The 20,070-nt window shown below is 28.2% G+C and overlaps 1 protein-coding gene and 1 pseudogene across 1 annotated transcript; one reads left to right on the forward strand and one right to left on the reverse strand.

Moving 5' to 3' along the window:
- Positions 1 to 265: 265 nt before the first annotated feature.
- LOC107900059 (deSI-like protein At4g17486) lies at positions 266 to 2,629 on the reverse strand. The gene is made up of 3 exons (XM_016825777.2): positions 2,185 to 2,629; positions 1,566 to 1,853; positions 266 to 743 (listed from the first exon to the last, which is right to left on the reverse strand). The coding sequence occupies exons 1-3, from the start codon at positions 2,321 to 2,323 to the stop codon at positions 484 to 486; spliced, it is 687 nt and encodes a 228-aa protein (XP_016681266.2). The 5' UTR covers positions 2,324 to 2,629; the 3' UTR covers positions 266 to 483.
- A 9,653-nt stretch (positions 2,630 to 12,282) lies between these two features.
- On the forward strand, positions 12,283 to 17,233 carry LOC121218392 (acetyl-coenzyme A carboxylase carboxyl transferase subunit beta, chloroplastic-like; annotated as a pseudogene).
- The last annotated feature ends 2,837 nt before the right edge of the window (positions 17,234 to 20,070 follow it).

Genomic DNA, 20,070 nt, shown 5'->3' on the forward strand with positions numbered 1-20,070 from the left:
ATGTTCCCATCCTCACCAACTGGTCCAATGGCAGGGGCCCTCATCATTCACATTCAACATTAGCCAAAGACTACTGTTTCATGGGTCCCTATTCTTTACGCTAATAGTTGAGTTCCGTTTCCAAACATCTAACGGCTCTAACGGAACATGATTTTGACGTACGCTTTTAGAATCACAAACTCAATGGCAAGGTTGAGGTCCTACAAGCTTTGAGGTACCAAGTTCGATAAGAGTAAATGAAATGGCAAAACGGAGTGCAAGAGTGTGCAAAATACAAGGATCTTTTCCATTCAATTCCACATCAAACAGCATATTACAGAGAAATTGAAATGCTGCAAATTTTCCAGGCACCTGTTTCTATGCATGAACCGAGTAGAAACAGAAGTGAGATATAAAAATATTTGCATTTGTTAATTTCATCTACTACTGTTGGACTTCCCAAAATTTAAAACCTTAAAACTGTACCATACTTGAAAGTTCTAATTAAAGCTTCAAACTCAAAGTCGAGGTCGAAGAACTATGAATCAAAGACGACGATGGAATACATCGCCTTTGTCTACTACTCATGGCAGGGCCTGGAGGGCAAGATTTCAATGAAGGAGGTAGAGGTTTAGAAGAAGGTACGAACTTACTTGGTTGGCTTCTTAACTTCTTCTCTACCGGTTGAAGCTTACCTTCTGATCTAACTTGGCGAACTCTCGTCTCGTTCAACTCTGCTGGGAGAACACAGTTGCAAAGGAAACCTACACATTCATCACAAGTACCATCATCATCAATAGTCTACAGAGAAAGAACCAATAAAATCCTACAAGATGGTAATAGGAGAACAGATGAAATTCAAACAGGATGCGAGTATAGTCCATATTTGAAAGAACCATGTCCTCATCACTGAAATAGAGATGTTGGATGAACCTAATGCATTCACGTTATCACAGTGAATTCTAACCAACATAAAATTCCCAACAAGTTCCAGCTCTCTGAGCAAAGACAAGATCAAGTACAGTACATTTCAGGGTTATCGTTTCATACTTGACAAAACATATCAACGTGAAGACGTTGAAACTAGCAAGTGTTATTAGTACGACCAAACAGAACAAACATCGTTCAAGTTGTAAAAAACGTGAGAAACTATGGCGACCATGGCAGTCTTGGTACGAATATGCAAGAGAATTATTGGTTCCAATAGGCAGTGAAGATGGTTTACATGGCTGTCCTTTCAAATTTGGTAGACCCACCATGGCATTCGACAAAGCTTGCACTGTAACAGGTTTGGTCAAATGCCTCAGTGGGAATGGTGGGTGGAAGCTGATGCCTGATGCCACTTCTTCCTTATCTTCGAAAAGTTGTTTAAAGCAAAACATAACTTATCTTCGGTTTATTGTTACTATTAATTTTCTTTTCGATATGCTACTTTACTTTAAAATCAGATAATAAGCTAAACAGAGGAACTACAAAAATGCCGCAAAACTTTCCTTTCAATATATTTTCACATACCGATCTTCTGAAGAAACAATGAGATCATGAAGTAAAGTTTAAGTTTAAAAGGATAGAAGTGGATTTCTTACCAAGTCTAGCAAGTCGATTAACCCAGCTAGGAATTGGTTTCCCTGTCAATTGGATACACACATCATTGCAGAAATGATTGCAGTTCTTTGTGATGAGATGGTAAGTGTTCCCGGAGTAATCTGTAGCGAGTTTCTCCATGAACGAACGAACGTCTTTCGGACCTAAATCGGTCCTTCCAATTAAAATAGATTTCCTAAACGTGAAACCAGGACACTGCCTGGGCTCCACTTCGAAAATTCCAGTCGCCGAATGCTCATGCGCTCCAAAACCATATTCAACTCCATGAACTGCATACAGCAAGAATCAGCATACTCAAAATCTTGTACAATAATATACATATATACATTTATATACATACACACTAAAATCATGGATGTATATTCTTATTTCTTATATACATAAAAAATCAATCTTTCAAGGGAATTAACTTGACTAGTGTTATTAAACCGTAAAAACATTCAACAACAACCTTAATTTGCATACAAAAATTTTCAAAAATTTCCCTTCAATTTCCAGTCTTGTTGATTACTAAAAAAAAATTCCATTACTTTTCCAGCAACACCCCAAAAAAGAAAACAAAAACTTGACTAAATTCAAAGGAAAATAAAAAAAACAAACCTTGAACCCCAGAATGATAGATCCCAAGGCCAAACCAATAAGCATAACCATTAATCGGAGTCAAGTCATATACATTCAAATAAACCGGAACCGATCCAACTTTCTTCTTCCGGGGCATCAACACCATTGTGCACAGCATTTTTTAGGCTAACTTTAATAAATAAATAAAAAGAAGCCAGATTTTTTTACAAGAAGAGAGATAATTGAGGTTTCTATGGGGACGGGGTATTATAGAAAAAATAATTAAAGAGAAACTGGTATGGGTAAGCGCCGAAATTCGATATTAGTTTCCTTGTTTCGATTGAAAATAAATAAATAAAATAATGAAAAAGGAAGAAATCTGTAACTTGGGTTGTACCGAACGAGAGAGCCGAAAGCAAAGCAAAATAGCATCACCTTTTGCTTTCAAGGATCCTCCTCGTCCTCGTGGTTGATGCTTGCTTTCTCATTTTTATTTATTTATTATTTATATATATTATTTCATATTACATATAAAAATATTACTTTTTTTTATTATATAATAATATTCCAAGTTCAAATTTAATTATATGTATTTTCTAAAATTTTATATAAAATATTAAAGAATCAAAATACTCACATACATGCTTATTAAAAATTTTAATATAATGTTTCGATAATTTTATTATAAAGAGTGTTTGATAAATTATTAAAAAATTATTTTCAATAAAATAAAAGAAATTTAACATTTAATATTTTAAATATATTTGATAATTATTTTAAAATTTTACTTACTATAAAATTTTCAACAACAAAATCTTCAACAGCTAGGTAACTACTTATGACTTAGAAAATTTTAATTTTAATTTTAATTTAGCTATGCTTAAAAAGAATGAAATATTCAACATTACCATATTTATCTTTCATCTAAAACTAATCAAAATAATATAAAATAAAAATAAAAATTAAGAATATTTTAAAAATTAATATTTAATTTTATCAAACAGTACTTATATTACTAATTTAACAAACTGTTTTCTAATATAAATTCAACTCTTAAAATTTTATCATACTTCATTTTTTTTTTTGACACTTTAAATCTTTAGTTTATAAACACACCTTTTAAAAAAAAAATAGAAAAATTAAAACTCAGTTGATGGATGAGATTTGACTCAAACAGCTTTTTAAATAATAATAGTATAAATGTAGTTGTTTAAAATTGAGGGAACCCCCAGAGTTTTGGGAAAATTACTCCCAACTACCATTGTGCTTTTTTTCTTCTTTATATTGAAATCCCGTGGCGTGTATGTATGCGTTTTCGGTTGGAGTTCTACTTTTGACAAACTTAGGGTAGAGTTGTGAATTGGACTCTTTGATTTAAAAATCTGAATATAATTAATTCAAGTTTTAAAAATCAAGTTATTTTTTTTATTATAATTGAATTACTTTTAGATTTAAAATTTTGATTTTTTTCCGGGTTATAATTATTCTGGATTATTACTTTCGAGTTTCAGCTTTTAATTTTTAATAATTAAATTAAGCTGATTTAAGTAAATATTAGATTATAGAGCTTGAATAACAGAGATATATAGTAAATTTTTTTAAAAAAAATTCATATAAAAAATAAATGAGGGTTTAATTGAAATGGTAAACTAGAAATATATGTATTTTTCTTTTTTTTAATAAAAAGATAAAAATACCCTAAATTTTTTTTTACTTTATAAAGTAATGTTATTTTGGCAATTACTTAATTGTATTAGTCTCCGTTTGACTCGTAACATTAACTCAATTAGAAACTTAATATATATAAGCCAACTATCTTTATAACAACCACATTTGTCTATCAAGATTTTGCCTGTTATACACTTCTAATAACATGTTATGGAGATCTAATTGTTCCAACGAGAGCAATACTTGAAATGGCAATCCATAAAAAAAATACCGATATTGAGATTGACTAAAATAAGGCGAGAGCTAAAAAGAATTACTGAAAATACTTAGTAAAATTGACATGACTATTATAGCCGGTCCAATACTAAATAATCGAGTATTGCCTCTAGATGGGAGATAAGCATATAATAGAATTCATATTGTGAATTTCTATCAAATAAAAAAAAGTGAGAATTATGTTTTTTTTTTAAGTGAGAATCAAATCAATAAAATTAAAAGGCGTATAACAAGTGCATGTATTGTTGCTCTTGTGCATATTTTATTTTACATTTTTTCACATGATTAATTATGAAGTTCATAAATCTAACAAAGTTAAATAACCGATGTGAGTTATCACATTAAATTAAATAATTTACCATGAGCTCTTAAATTAAAGTAACCAATTTATAAATTTATGATGTTCCAAATTCATGACATGGAACTTGACATCGTTAACCCTACTCATAAAAGATAATTGTCTTTTAATAAAATATAATCAATAGACTTTCTATGTGAAATTTAAATATTTTATTGAAATAATATTTTAATTAAGATCGTTTTTATTTAATAAATTATAATTAATAGACTTCCTTAGTAAAAATTTTATATTAATATAACGTATTAGAATTATATTTAATAAACTAACAGCAAATAATTTAAAATTTAAAATTTAAAAAATGAATAAGATATTTGTATATATTTGAATGATGGCTATAATATTTAAAAAAAAAGAACCCTTATATTTCTTCTCAACGGTGATTTATAATATTTATTAATTTATTATATGAAATAAATATATTTAGTTATTTACCCAACCAAGAGATAAAAGCTTTTCAACTTCAGACAATAAAAGGCTGAAAAAACGTTAAAAAGGACACGGGTAAAATTGAGAAAGAAAGCAATGTTGAGAAATAAAATTTTTCCCAATGCGGTGCAGCACAGTTAACAACAGTCAACTGGTGCTACTGAGATTCAACTCAAAGAGTAGTTGAAACACATTAAAATGGAACCAACTAAACATCTAAAGTATACTTTAATTTGCACTTAGGCTCCGTTTGTTTGCTAGTAAAATTATTTATAGAAAATGATTTATTTTTATGGTGTTTAGATGAATCTGTGTAAAATATTTTCTGTTGTTTGGCAGATTTCCTGAAAATATTTATCGGAAAAGCTGTTTTTACATATATTAATAAATTTATATTTTAAATTGTTTTTACATATATAACAATGATTTATTTATAAATAAATAAATCAAATTAAATATATAACAATACTCAATTATTAAGCTAAAATATTAACCATCATAAATTAAAAACAACAAAGTCAAATAAATTATTTGTAATTGTGTTATAAAAAAATAAAAAACAAGGATTGAATAATTATAAATTAGCTTCCAAACCACAATTAATACTAGAAATTAATAATATTATCCAAATGCATAATTAGTAGTACACAACATTGTCCAAGTGTATAACTAATATTACACCACATTAAAAGTATCAATATCTTCAAACTTGAGAAAATTTTTGAAGCCAATTTTTTTTATGCTTCTTACTTTTAACTAAAAAAGCTTTGGCCTCGAATTCATGACTCACTAGATAATCAAACACAGAACACAGGAAGTCATCATCAAATCCTTCTTCCTCCATCGACATCACTTCTTCGTAAAGATGTGGTGTCTTATCCATAGTAAATTGTTCCAAAGCGTTAGCAATTTTGCCAAGTTGTTCACCCACTAATTTAATTTGTTCATCAACGACACTTTCTTGAACATTTTTTCTTTTACGTTTGGATGTGCCAGATGAAGATACTTTTGTTCTTACCTCTTCAGTCTTTTCATTGTCGCAGTCTATAGACACTGAATCTTGGTTACCATCATCCAAATCTATGTCAGCAAATGTTCTAGCAAAACTCCTTGTTGCCATATCTTTGCCAACAACCAAAGCCATTTCATCATAATGATCAATGCTTTTATTCAAAAATGGTTCATACTTCTTGTGTGCCTGTTGGATATTATACACAATTAGAATAACAAGTAAAAAGCAATTGAAATATACTTAACATATATATACATATATTACCATCACTGCTGCATCATATGTCGCTCTATCACATGTGATCATTTTCATGTTATCATCCCATCCAAAACCACTTTCACCCCGAATTGTGCATATAATCTGCCACTGGTTTTTTACAGTCCTCAAATGATTTTTCACATGCTTCGCATCGCATTGGACTTGAAATCTTTCAGAAATAGCTTCAGCAACTCGATTAATAGAAACTGCTTTGAAAGTATTAGAAGGCTTATTTCCTCTCTAGGCCTCCTTTGCTAGAATTTTAAGAAAAAATATGATCTATCGGTTTTGTCCACCTGAATTGCTTGGAGGTCCCTTCTTTGTTGCCCTTACCCATTCTACATTGATAATTGTCATTGTCAATTATTTCAATATCCAACAAGCTTAAAACATAATAAATTAAATATCCAACAAGCTTAAAACATAATAAATTCAATATCTAACAAGCTTAAAACATAATCAATATCTAACAAATTCAAGACATAATAATTTCAAAATCCAACAAACTAAAATTTCAATATCATTATCCAACCAACATTAACAAAAAAAAACAATTTTAATACTAAAACATACATAACATAGAAACAATAACCCTAAGCCCTAAACCTACCTAATATTTCTAACCATATAATTAGTCCACATAGTTTGTGCAATTTTGTCTCTCTTAGCAGACCATTCTCTTGCTTCTTCTCTTTCTTCTCGCTTCGTAAGAGTTGGTATTATCAAATCAGACTCAGGCTCCTCGTATAATCCTTGATTAAGTAAATCACTAGGATCAACTCCCATTATATGATTATGAATGATACAACAAGCCAAAACTAATATCTACTTGAGTTTGAAAATTCCAAAATGGTTCAGCATTTAATACACGAAACCGTTTTTTTTAAATCCCAAAAACACGTTCAATAGTGATTCGTAATGATGAATGACGAAGATTAAAGAGTTCCTTTACATTTTCAGGCCCCTGAGCACTAAACTCTTTTAAATGATATCGGACACCACGATATGGGGTAATATATCCATTTCGGATGCCATATCCAGCATCATCAATATAATATTTACCTACAATTTTACAAAACATAATTAATACTAATAAATTATGAGCTTACTAGAACTATTTGGTATTTAATGATAATTATTACCTTCTGGAATTCTTAATCCTCTTGGGCGTGAAAGTGCATCACTTAAAATACGAGAATCATGTGCACTACCTTCCCAACTAGCTAGAACATAGGAAAATTTCAAATCAAATGTAATAGCAGCCAATACATTTTGTGTCGTCCCCCTTTTCCGGCTACGAAATCTTTCTTGAATGCTAAGTGGAACGGATGCACGAGCATGTGTTCCATCTAATGCTCCAATACAATCTTTAAAATAAGGATAAAACCTTGGATTGTTTCTGATTTCACTAGGAGTTGACTCATCAGGTAATCTAATAACTAGTTTATACAATTTCAAAATAGCTCTCAATACAACCTTAAAGTAACGGTGAATTGTCTCAGTTGATCTGTAATATCTAGACTCAATCACTCGAAACCTTACATTATAACCAATTATATGTAAAAATATAACTACTTGCTCCATAATATTCACAGATTTAGTTGATTGTAACAAATCATTCCTACTAAGAATATCACAGAAATTAAAAAAGGCGATTGGTCTCATCCTTATCACATCAACACAACGCTGGTCACCGCTATATAAAATACTATTAATATAATTTTCTCTTTCATAATCTCGATTCACACGAGGGTGAGATGCAATTTCCTTTCTAGTTTTTAATTTTTTAATCCAAAGATCCCCAAAAGCTAAAACTGAAGCCACGACTCCGACAATTGCATTTTGATATTGATTGCGATCCATCTACACAAAATAATGCCACATAAATATTTGATCATTGCAAAAAAGATGCAAGATTTTCATAAGATCACATATATGACTAAAGTTACCATGAATAAAGTGCATGCATACATATTAAGCTAATTATAATTGCATTAATAAATTTTTGAGAAATTAAAAAGTATCAACTAGTTTCTTTGTACCAATTTTGTGACACAACTAAAATTAGATATGATTCAATTTAAGAATAAACCAATGATTGGTTATAATATAATGTACATATGTAATGTTGAAAATGGACACCAGACCTATACTTATTCATCATTTCATATCGTTATTCTATTCTTCAATAAATATTACAACCACTTCCCTCTTCTTTTTTTTAAGTTATTTGTAGATGACATAATGTATAATGGCAGTAGTAAAAATGTTATTTTATTTAATATTTTATTCTTTTATTTAATATTTTTTTATTACACTTTCCCTTTTGAACGTACATATGATTTAATTAGATTTTTTTTACTTCAAAATTTTTGGACTTAATTATTTTAAATTTTATGTCAAAATAAATTTTAAAATTAAATATTTAAATTGTAAAAAATATTTTATTATATTAAATTTTAATTTATTTTAATGGTGGTATTATTTCATTACATTTTTTTTATTAATGTGAAATTCTTCTAATTAATGTTTTTAATTGTATCTTTCTGGCTAAACATTGAAGATAGGCAAAATATCAAATTTAGACTTTAATGTTTACATTTTGTATCAATTTGTCTCTTCCAATTAAAATCTCAGTTGTAGATACAATTGGAAACACAAGTCAACCTTTATATTATCATATGAATTCACAAGAAGAAACATAATATCAAAATTCACATAAAGCAGAGGATAATGTTAAGAGCTAACAAAAAGATGATTGTGGATAAAAACATTGAGTTAATGATGTATGATAATATATTATTGACAGAACAATACAAAAAATGCATTGGCAGTGGCCAGCTTTTAACTACTAAACTGATGCACATGGACATGAGAAATACATTAATTTAGTATATATTATATCCACAATTTCTAGCTTCACCAGGATATGAATTTCTTTGAACTTCATGGTGAGTGGAGCAGTTATGCTTTTGATTTTGATAAGTTCTAGTAGTGTGATCATGCATCATTGATTCTTTTGGCGTTTCTGCTGACTGAATTAGCCAATCCCTAGAAGTAGCTAGTTTTGAAAATGATTCCCCACCAGAAGAAACTTGTGGTGAGGCTTGTCTTTTATAGCTTACAGACAAACCCATTGAAGTGGAAAATGTTTTTGGCTTGGCAAGGATTGATTTTAGCCCAACGTGAAAACCGTAGTGTTCTATTGTTTGTTAACACTTATTAAGGGTAATGTAACTTTATAAAGAGGAACAGAGAAATAGAAAATCAGAAAGAAAACCATTTGTTTGACTATATATAGCTAATAACTTATGCATGAACTCATATGTTGGATCACATGAGAAATGAGTTCAGGTCAGAGTTCAATTTTATTAGATGAGAAAAAGGGAAATTTTACAGCATCTTCTGTTCTGTTTTAAGAATCTTTGCAAACATATCAATGCATTACCAACTATAACAAGGAGAAAGTTACCAAATATCTATTACCTCAGAAAATCAAAGAAAAAAAAACAAATCTAGGGTAATAGAAGAGCAAGCATAAACTAAATGATGCAAAACCCAAAAACAAATAGATTTTAAATAAAGCATAAAAAAGGAAGAAGTAGAAGATTCTTCAACAGACAGATGCAAAATCCAAACAGATTAAACAAACAGATGCAAAATCTAAACAGATTCTTCAACAAAAAAAAATGGAAGAAGAAGATTTGAGTGAGAGGCGACAAATTGAATGAAATATAGAGTAAAGCATAAAAAATTTACCTTGAGCTTTGTTTTAGGAAGGGAATGGTTCAACTGGATGAAGAAGGAGAAGGACGGAAGGAGGAGGAAAAACGGAAAATGTCTTGCAGAAATAAAATCGGTAAGACATTTTCCCTAAAATCCTTTCTCATTTTCCCGTGTTTCTGAAAACGTTTTACCAATGTAAGTTATTTTCAAACAAACAAACACTAGAAAACTAGGAAAACATTTTCCGGAAAATGTTTTCTTGGTAAACAAACGGACCATTAATTTAACTTATGCTCTTAATAAAAAAATTTAATTAAGTCCATTTAATTTTCGTTGTTATAATGTTGGCGTTAAAATTAACTGAAGAATCAATCAGATGAAGAAATGTTGTAACACTTAATTTAATTTTTTTATTATTCTCATAAAAATCATTAAAATTTATGTAAAATTTTTTAAAATTTTATAAAATATTAAAAAATTATATAAACTTATAAAAAGATATAAAAATCCTAGAAAATAAAAAAATATTAGAGATAATATAAACTTATAAAAATATAAAAAAATCATAAAAATATAAAAACTTATAAAAATAATAAATTAAAAATATATAATTACAAAAATTATAAAAAAAATCATTTATCAGTTCATCATTTTGAAAATTGAACCCCTAATTAGGCTTCTTTTGGTTTTGCATTTAATGTCATCGTGGTGCAGTTGGGGTAGATAACTGCTATCAACCTCGCGATAGCTTGCTTGGATCAACATCAACAGTACGTTCAAATTTATTTCAATCACACTGATAGCCTTAAAATTGACTGGAGGTTTTAGCAGCAGTTCAACTCAATAAAGTAGTAGGTATTTTTAACAGACAAAAGTACCCATACTTTTATTTATTATTTTACTTTTTTATCCTTGAAAGTTAAACTAATTTTTTTCTCAACCTTATTTGTTTTCAGATTTGGGAAAAAAAAGTCACTTGTTTTTCAGATTTGGGAACTAAAATAATGATTATTGCTAGTTTCTCCCTACTTTTTTGCTTTGTTCTTGGTTGTGAATGCTACTTTTTTCTTTGCTTAAATGTTAGTTTTTATATATTTGTGTTGAGTATGGTATCATGTTCGTGTTAAGTTTTCGTCTCGTTTCTAAATTTTTCGGGTTTAGATCGGATTATTGATCAGTTGGGGGTATCTGCAAATACGAGTTGTAGTTTCCACTTCTATAATGAATGTAAAAATTTAGCTAGTAGTTGGAATTTTTTAAGAACTTTTTAGTGAAATGTAGTGCTCAATTGTAGTTTTTCTTCTTAATACAATATTGAAATGATGAAACAAAAGATAAAATCAGGGAAAGTTCTTGAAGAACAAAAAATTAGAAGGCTAAGAATAAAGGGTCTGTTTAAAAATTAATTTATTGTATTTAAATAGTCAATTGAGTTTTGCTCTAATGATATTAGAGATGTAGTCTTTCCATATAGGTATATACGTTCTTATGCTTCTTCAATTTTCCTTTCAAATGATGTAAGCTTTTGAGACCAACAAATCTTGAGAAACACAACTTTGAAAGATCCCCATTTTGAAAGAATTTTAGCCTTCTCAATTCCCTACAGATCTTTGTGTTTGAGAGGTCGAATTGTTGTACATGTATGCATGTCCCATATGAGTGAAAATTAAATACTTATATTCTATTATTTTGTTTAGTCCAATACATCAAATTGTTAAAGAGTTTTTGTGAGAAATATTGAAGGAGCTTTACAAATGCGTGGATGTATATATACCATGATATCTTAATATATATGTTTTCTTGTATTTGTTATAATGGTGATATTTAAATGATGCTTATTATGATATATACTTATGGTTTTATGTCGGTTGACATTTAAAATCAAAATAATAATAGATGGTAAAGACACGAAATTTTGTGGAAGGAGATAATACCTTAGCAACAAAAGCTGTTTGGGATGATGAGCTGACGTTGATATTTTGTGAACTTTGCGTGAATGAAGTCAATGTTGGTAATTGACTGACAACTCATCTAAACTCAAAAGGATGGAAAAATGTCATTGCTCTTTTTCAAGCAAAAACACAAAAAAATTATAGAAAACCTCAATTGAAAAATAAGTGGGATACATTAAAAAAAGGAATGGAGGCTATGGAGGGAGTTGCTTAAGGAATCTACAGGTATAGGATAGTGTCCATCTAAAACAACTATTGATGCTACCAAAGAATGGTGGGCTGAAAAAATACAGGTTAGTGTTAAATTTATCATTATTTTAATGCATAAATTTTATTGAAATTAATAATTTACAAATATAAAAATCTTAGTATAACATTTAACATTTAACATGTTATGTAGGAAAATCTTGATTTTAAAAGATTGAAGAAGAAAGGAATTGAACCACAATTGAATGAGTATGGGCACCTTCGTCTGGTATTCTTCCAAGCGGGTTCCTATAGGAGATGATACACATAATGATGGATTTGGTGATTCAAATGAACATAGTAATGAGAATGAAGGTATTCCTCCTAATGGGGCACCATCAAACCCTTTTCATGAAACTCCTAATCGAATGAAGCAAACACTTAGGGTTGTACACGATAAAAGAAAAAAATCAAGTTCAAGTAGAAAATCATTAAGAAATACATTAACTACTCATATTGAGAAATTGTGTGAGAGTATGACTAGTCCAAGGAAGTCAGTGAATGAAATTATTTTTCCTCACTCTCAATATACTATTTCAAATGCAATGGATGCTTTGTGTGCTTTAGAAGATGAAATTCCAAAAATAGATGAATTGTACTATTTTGCCATCAAAATGTTCCAAATACTAGTGAAACGAGAAGTGTTTTTGAACTTAGATCCAGATGTTAGGGTTTGGTGGCTTCGACGTGAGTATGCTGAACAAAATCCAATTGCATCATTTTCATCCCTGGTAGCAACATCCTCATTTCCCTTTCAATCATACTGTACTTCTTTTTTTTTGTGTAAAACTAATGTATGATATTTTTTATGTTTCATATTTTTATGCTATGCTTTTATTCAAGTTTCTGTGTTGTATAGAATGTCACAAAATATTAATTTATTTTCATTTGATTACTTTTTCAGGTTATGGATGAATTTAACAATATGTATAATAGTTTTGATATGATTTATGATACCCTTGAATTAAGTGAAGAAGCTCAACGAAGAATAGCCACAATTGTTATACAAGTTGAGCACAACAATTATCATGAAGAGGAAGAATATGTGTTAAGTAGTGTATTGGTACACCTTGAAACTTATTTTACTATGCAACTGATTATGGATTCAAATTATACAGGTCACATGTGGGTGGACGAAGTATTAAATGGGCATGATGACCGTTGCATGAATAGTTTTAGAATGCCAAAAAATATGTTTCACAGCTTGTTGCATGATTTGCAAACAAGTTATGGCTTAAAGCATGGGAAAGTATCGGCGATGGAGAAGTTAGCATTATCATTGTACATTCTTGGAAATAAAGAATCAAATTCAAATGCAGTAGAGTGATTTCAACGATCTGAGGAAACTGTTAGTCGAATTGTTAATGATATGTTGCTTATATTTGCTCGAATGGGAATAGACACGATTAAAGGTCAATTCGTGGAAGTACTGAAACATATTCGACATGACACAAGATATTGGTCTCACTTTAAGGTAAAATTTACACAATCTTTATATTTTTAAAATATAAATTATTTCTAACTTTTATATCATTATTTGTATTTATTTTAAAGAATTGTATTGGGGCCATAGATGGAACACACATAAAATCATGCATTTCGCCTTCTTGTCAAATACCTTATATCGAACAGAAAAGTGAACCAACTCAAAATATTATGACAATTTGTGACTTCAACATGTGCTTTATTTTTGCATTTCCTGGTTAGGAAGGAACAACACATGACAGTAGAATTTTTTTGCAAGCACTTAGAAAACAAGAGTTAAAGTTTCCACACCCTTCACGAGGTTGAACTTTAATTTTTTAATTAATATTTACATAAAAAAATATTAAAATTTTAATTTATTTTTAAACTTGATATTATGTTTTACTTTTTTGTAGGAAAATATTATCTTATGGATTCAGGATATCCACAAATGGCAGGTTTTTTTAGGTCCATATAGGGGGAACGATATCATTTACCTGATTTTCATCAAGGTAATCGTTGAGTATATGGAAAAAAAAGAAATCTTTAATCATGTCTATTCTTCATTACGCTCTGTGATTGAACGAACATTTGGAGTGTGGAAAAAAAATGGCCAATATTAAGAGATATTCCAAATTATTCATTCAACAAGCAAGTTTTAATAGTTATTACAACAATGTTTTTGCATAATTACATTCGAAGACATGCTTGGTCAAATGATGAGGATTTTCGATAATTTGAGAATATACCCGACATGCCAGTCTCTTCAGGCCATTTTGATTGAGGTGAATCGAGTTCTTCTAACAGTGAAAGTGACATTGAAATTGCGATGTTAAGGGAAACCATTGCAACTAGTTTAATGAATTCATATATGTAAAGACATTTTGTATCATAACCTAATTTCTAATAATAATGAAACTTGTTATGTCTTATGTTATTATATTTTTTTGTATTAAAAATCATCCGATTAGATACTTCAAAATTTGATCCAAGTATAATGTTATTATTTGTGAAAATAATATTTATCATTGTTATAAAAGAATATTTAACTATAAAAAATTAAAAATAATTATCATTCTATCTAATAAATAATTTAAATTGATTATATAATTTATTAAAATATTTATAATAAAATATTGGAAGATACATTTTAATATTTTATTAAATGAATTAATAAATTACATATTTTTATAATTTTATAAAAGTAAAATAATTTAAAAAACTTCTATTATATATAAATTCTAATATGATGTCCTTAATAGTCATTTTCTATTCTCACATGACCACTGCAGCTGCGTTTGAATCGAAACATACACTCCGCTGTTGTTTCTAAACTCACCGTTATAATATCCAATCTCATTGCTACAGTAACTAATCTCACCGCTACCGTTGTTTTTAACCTCACTAGAGGTAAACACACCGTCCATCCAAACTAAACCTTAATTCAACATTTGATTCAACATGAAAATGACCCCAACTATCTGGCAACTATTCCCATTATCCAACAGTTGATTTTGATGCAACATATTCATTTTGATTTTAGGGGTTTAATTTCTAAAATAAGCAACACATAAATGATTTTTTTATATCATTTATAGTTTATTATATTTTTTAGATTTTTTTTGAAGTATTGTACCATTTATAAGTTTTTATGGTTTTATATAATTTTTAAAATATTTTGATTTTTAAAATTAATTTTATAAGTTTTTATGAATTTTTTATAAGTTTTATAATTTTTATAAGTATACATAAAATTTAAATATTTTTATTAATTTTAAATAGTTTTTATATTTTAATGATTTTTATTAGAAAATGAAAGATTAAATAGGGGTTGCCAAGTGTAACTATTTGATTGGGTTGTCAGTTGATTTTAACGGTCAAGGTGATTAAAGATAGAAACCATTAATAGGGCAAGAGCTCAATTGTGTGAGAATTAAATTGAGGGACTTAAGGATGAATTATTTTAAATTTAAAAACTTGTTTTTGTGAGCGAGTAGTGGACAAAGATTAAATCAATCCACGAGTAAAGACAGATTAATTACGGTAAATACATTATCTATATTTGATATTTTATAAGAATGAATGTGCTTGAGGCATAGTGAGAACAAATAAAACAATTTGCAAGAAAATCAAATATGAAGATGCACCAATAAAAACATCATTCAAAATAAAAACTGAAAGTTTCAAATAACATTTTATTATGTTGAATGAAGAGTAACATCCCAACTATTTTAAATAAAAGAACACTACGGAATTTTGTCTTTCATTTCTCTCTCTTTTCGGTTTAATTATGTTTAGTCTTTCAATTTTTGCTTTTAATTTCAAGAGTTGATAACACATTGGACTTGTACCAATTTTAAATACGAAACATTTTAACTTTCAAAGGTTTTATTCATAAATTAGAGTTCAATAGATTGAATTAAATTAGAAGGGGACTAAATTTCAAAAGTTTAAAAAGTGCAGAGATTTAGACACAAATTTTCTCCTTTCCCTCTAACCTAAACGAAATAATAAAGAATGATGCCAAACTTCTACAGGACTACTCTGTATCTTGTTGTAATATTAGTTATAGATTTATTCTCTTGTGAAAAGAATGAATATATAAATTAGATTAGATTTGAGTGGAGCTTTTTAAGCATACAACTTTAAATATTCTTTCATGCCTTTTCCAACCAACCCTTTAACCCTAACATCACCTCCAATTTGTCTCATTAATTAATTAATAAAGGACACCCAAAAAACAATCTTTTTTTTTTTTTTACAAGAAGGTGTTGGATCCTAGGAATTGAAGAGTAGGAGGAGGGATATTGGGAATGGAGAGTTCTTTAAAAAAATTCTCACCTAAAAAGGTGAATCAAAGTTGAAGAAAATTAAAATGTATGAATTTTAATTTGGCGTACTTATACATATAAAATTTGAATTGTAGTTTATATGTATATATAAAACTTTTATTTCGATTCAGTTGTATACGTTTAAAGAAACGAATATATATATTTATTTTTATATTAGATTAATATAATTATTTGTGTATGCAATATATTAACGTAAAATGATGCTAATTTGATAATATTATTAGTGATTTATAAAAATTAGATCAAATCAAAATTCATGTATAAAATTTTAATAAAGAAAGTTCTAATGATCTCGATCTATACAAGGATTTGTGGGTTCAATGCGAATGCAAAAATTGTTATGGAGTAAATTATAAGAAATCACTTAATTCAAAAATGAATATTTGTGAACAATGTGGATATCATTTGAAAATGAGGAGTTCAGATAGAACCGAACTTTTGATTGATCCAGGCACTTGGGGTCCTATGGATGAAGACATGATCTCTCTGGATCCCATTGAATTTCAGTCTGAAGAAGAGGTTTATAAAGATCGTATTGATTTTTATCAAAGAAAGACAGGATTAACTGAGGCTATTCAAACAGGCACGGGTCAACTAAATGGTGTTCCTTTAGCAATCGGGGTTATGGATTTTCAGTTTATGGGGGGAGAGTATGGGATCCGTAGTAGGCGAGAAAATCACCCGTTTGATCGAATATGCTACCAATAATTTTTTACCTCTTATTCTAGTGTGTGCTTCCGGAGGAGCATGCATGCAAGAAGGATGTTTGAGCTTGATGCAAATGGCTAAAATATCTTCCGCTTTATATGATTATCAATCAAATAAAAAATTATTTTATGTATCAATTCTTACATTTTAAAATTAAAATTCATGTATGACATTATACATTGGATCAAAGTTCATGTATAATTTTGATATTTATCCTAAATAAATAGTTTAAAGAATAATGGGATGTGGGTTTTAACGTTTTTTTTTTCATTTTAAATCCATTGGCTTTCCTTTTAGTATACATCCAAATTATTTTATTAAAAAGTTTTTTTTACCAAAAATATATAAATCCATTGCTTTCTTGCACATTCAGAAAAAGATTTTCTAAGGTATTTTTGGATTTTTATGATGAGAATGAAAATGATAAAACAATAATTGAATGAGGTTAATGAGGTTTTGACAAAAGTTGATGTTTTAGGACAAGAGCGTTCGCAATTTCTTTTATAATTTTTTATTAACACTATTGATATAATTATTTAGTTATAACATAAAAAAACTACATGTCTTCGGATATAGTAGTATTTAGTGCTTTTTCATGTTATGATTGTAATGAAATTATAATGTGATTGCTAAAAAATCGCTATATAATTTCTTGAGAATGTAATGATAATCTATAAATTTACCTTTATTAAATAAAATAATATCCATGTATTTAATATTTTACAATAAAATTTATTAGTAATAAATTTTTGAATTAAATATTAAATAATAATATTTTATTTGATAACTTTTAAAATTATTATTTTATTTAGTTTATAATTTTAATTGAAAACAAATATTTTATCTTGTATGTATTTTCTAAATATAACAATGCCTTTATAAAATCCTACATCTATAAAAACTTCTTTTGGAATGAATTTCAATCAATATACTAAAGGGGAAAGAGATGAAAGCAATAAAAATAAATATAATAGGTAAACAATATACTATATAGTAGGGGCGGAGCCAAAAAAAATTTTGAGGAGGGCGGAATAAAGTTGTATATTTTTATGATAGTAAAAGTGAAAATTTACTATTTTAATAGTCTATATCTTTATAATTTTTAAATGATTAAATAATTTTTTTCTCATTTTTGGGGAGCTAAAGTGTAATTTTACCACATATTAATTTAAAAATTTTAAAATTCTAAAAAGACTAAAAATAAAAATTCCCATTTTAGGGGAGTCGGATCCCCTGCCAGCCCCTTTGGCTCCGCTCCTGCTATATAGATGATTAAATAATAAATACACATATTGAAAATAAAATTAGAAAAAAATTACTTTCAAAGAATTAGTTGAAATAATAAAAGGGTTGGTAGTGGAAGGAGGTAATAGTTTATTTTTATTTTTATGCGGTTAATACCCTGAACTAAAATAAAATAGGTTAATTTTATTTTTAAGATCTTTTTAGCTTTCCAACTTGCACGTGTCATATTATCGTGTTTATGATAATGGAAGACTAGATTTAAAAAAAGTGAGGTAGGATCACTTTTCAATTGATTAAAATTTCATAAATAATTATAATTTTCTATCATACGCTCTCTCCCGTATGAAAATAATTAGTGATGTATAAAAAATAAAAAGTATTAAGTATCCTATTTAATTAATAATTTTATTTAATGATATATAAATTAAGCTCAAAAGTTACATTCTTTCTTCAAATTTGGCATCTTATTTTTAAAATTTATTATTAGTAAAAATATTAAAATATATATTATAAAAGACTTCTCTTAGATATATTTTATAAAATTAAAAGAATTTTTCATTGGGTATACGAAAATAAGTAGGCATCAATAAACAGTAAAAGTATGAATTATGTTATTTAATGTTGTATAAATTAAATTTAAATGTTATATAAATGTCTATATATTATACTGAAACAGGCTTTATAAAATTTGCTAAAGGATAGGGTTTCTACACACCGGTTGATTCGTGGAAATAAATTATCTCATAAAGTTGAACACCTATAATTTTATCTTAATTTTCAATTTTTATTAAATCATAGCGTTTAATTTGTATTGGGTTATACTGTTGATTCAATCTGCTCCAACAAAACACATTATACTACTTAAAGCAATTTCATTTTTTTAATAAACACCGACAGTTTTGATGAAATTAAAATGGGGTTAGGAGATGAACGTGCTTAAATAGTGCCAATATCGTGATGGAATCCGGAAATCACGATTCTTACCCGTGGGCAAGGGCAAAGCCATTATTATGAAGTGATCCTCAAAATATATCATTATTCTCGCTTAGCCACTTAAATTATCAATTTCATCACATTTTACCTCAAATCACGATATTAGCTAGACACTTTTCATGTTTTTATTGGATGCAATACGAATAAAATAAAATTGATAATTTAAATATACAAAAACTTTTAAGGAGGTAAGTGAGAAAATGGTATAATTTGAACGAGATGCAGCAGCAATTATTTCATTAGAGTGGGTTAGATAGGTAGCTAGGAAATGCTTTGTGAGTATGGTGGTTGAGAAACATGTTGCTGGGTGCTTAGCTCAAGCTCTGGATTTATTAGCAAACCCATCAATTTTCTGTCTACAAATATATGCACAATCTGTTATTTCCATCTAAACTCCCAACATTACATTTGGTTATTTAAATTCCATTTGATGATAAAAAACCAATAGTTACATCTGTTCAAGCAAAAAAAATATCCCAGCAATAAAATATTCTGGAATTCAAGTAATAAAATCCAAAATCATCGACTCAAACCAGGTTAAACTTATAAAAAAAATTAAGTGCCATAATTGAGCATTAAATTAGGTTTATAATTTTAAAATAACATTTAATCCCTGATTGGATTTTTTTATCAATTTATTAATTCATGAATTTTATAATTTTTTCAATTTTGGTTCATATGATGATGTAATATTTTGAGATTGTGTCGGGTCATTTAATTTTTTTAATTAAAAAATTT

The sequence above is a fragment of the Gossypium hirsutum genome, chromosome D06 (assembly GCF_007990345.1).
Source record: "Gossypium hirsutum isolate 1008001.06 chromosome D06, Gossypium_hirsutum_v2.1, whole genome shotgun sequence".
Classification (NCBI taxonomy): Eukaryota; Viridiplantae; Streptophyta; class Magnoliopsida; order Malvales; family Malvaceae; genus Gossypium; species Gossypium hirsutum.

Excerpts from the sequence above, each read along its gene's own strand:
- LOC107900059 (XM_016825777.2), bottom strand. The coding sequence starts at position 2,323 with ATGCTGTGCACAATGGTGTTGATGCCCCGGAAGAAGAAAGTTGGATCG. Across the intron at positions 1,854-2,184 it reads CTATCATTCTGGGGTTCAAG|TTCATGGAGTTGAATATGGT; the intron begins GTTTGTTTTTTT and ends TGCTGTATGCAG. Across the intron at positions 744-1,565 it reads TAATCGACTTGCTAGACTTG|GTTTCCTTTGCAACTGTGTT; the intron begins GTAAGAAATCCA and ends ATGAATGTGTAG.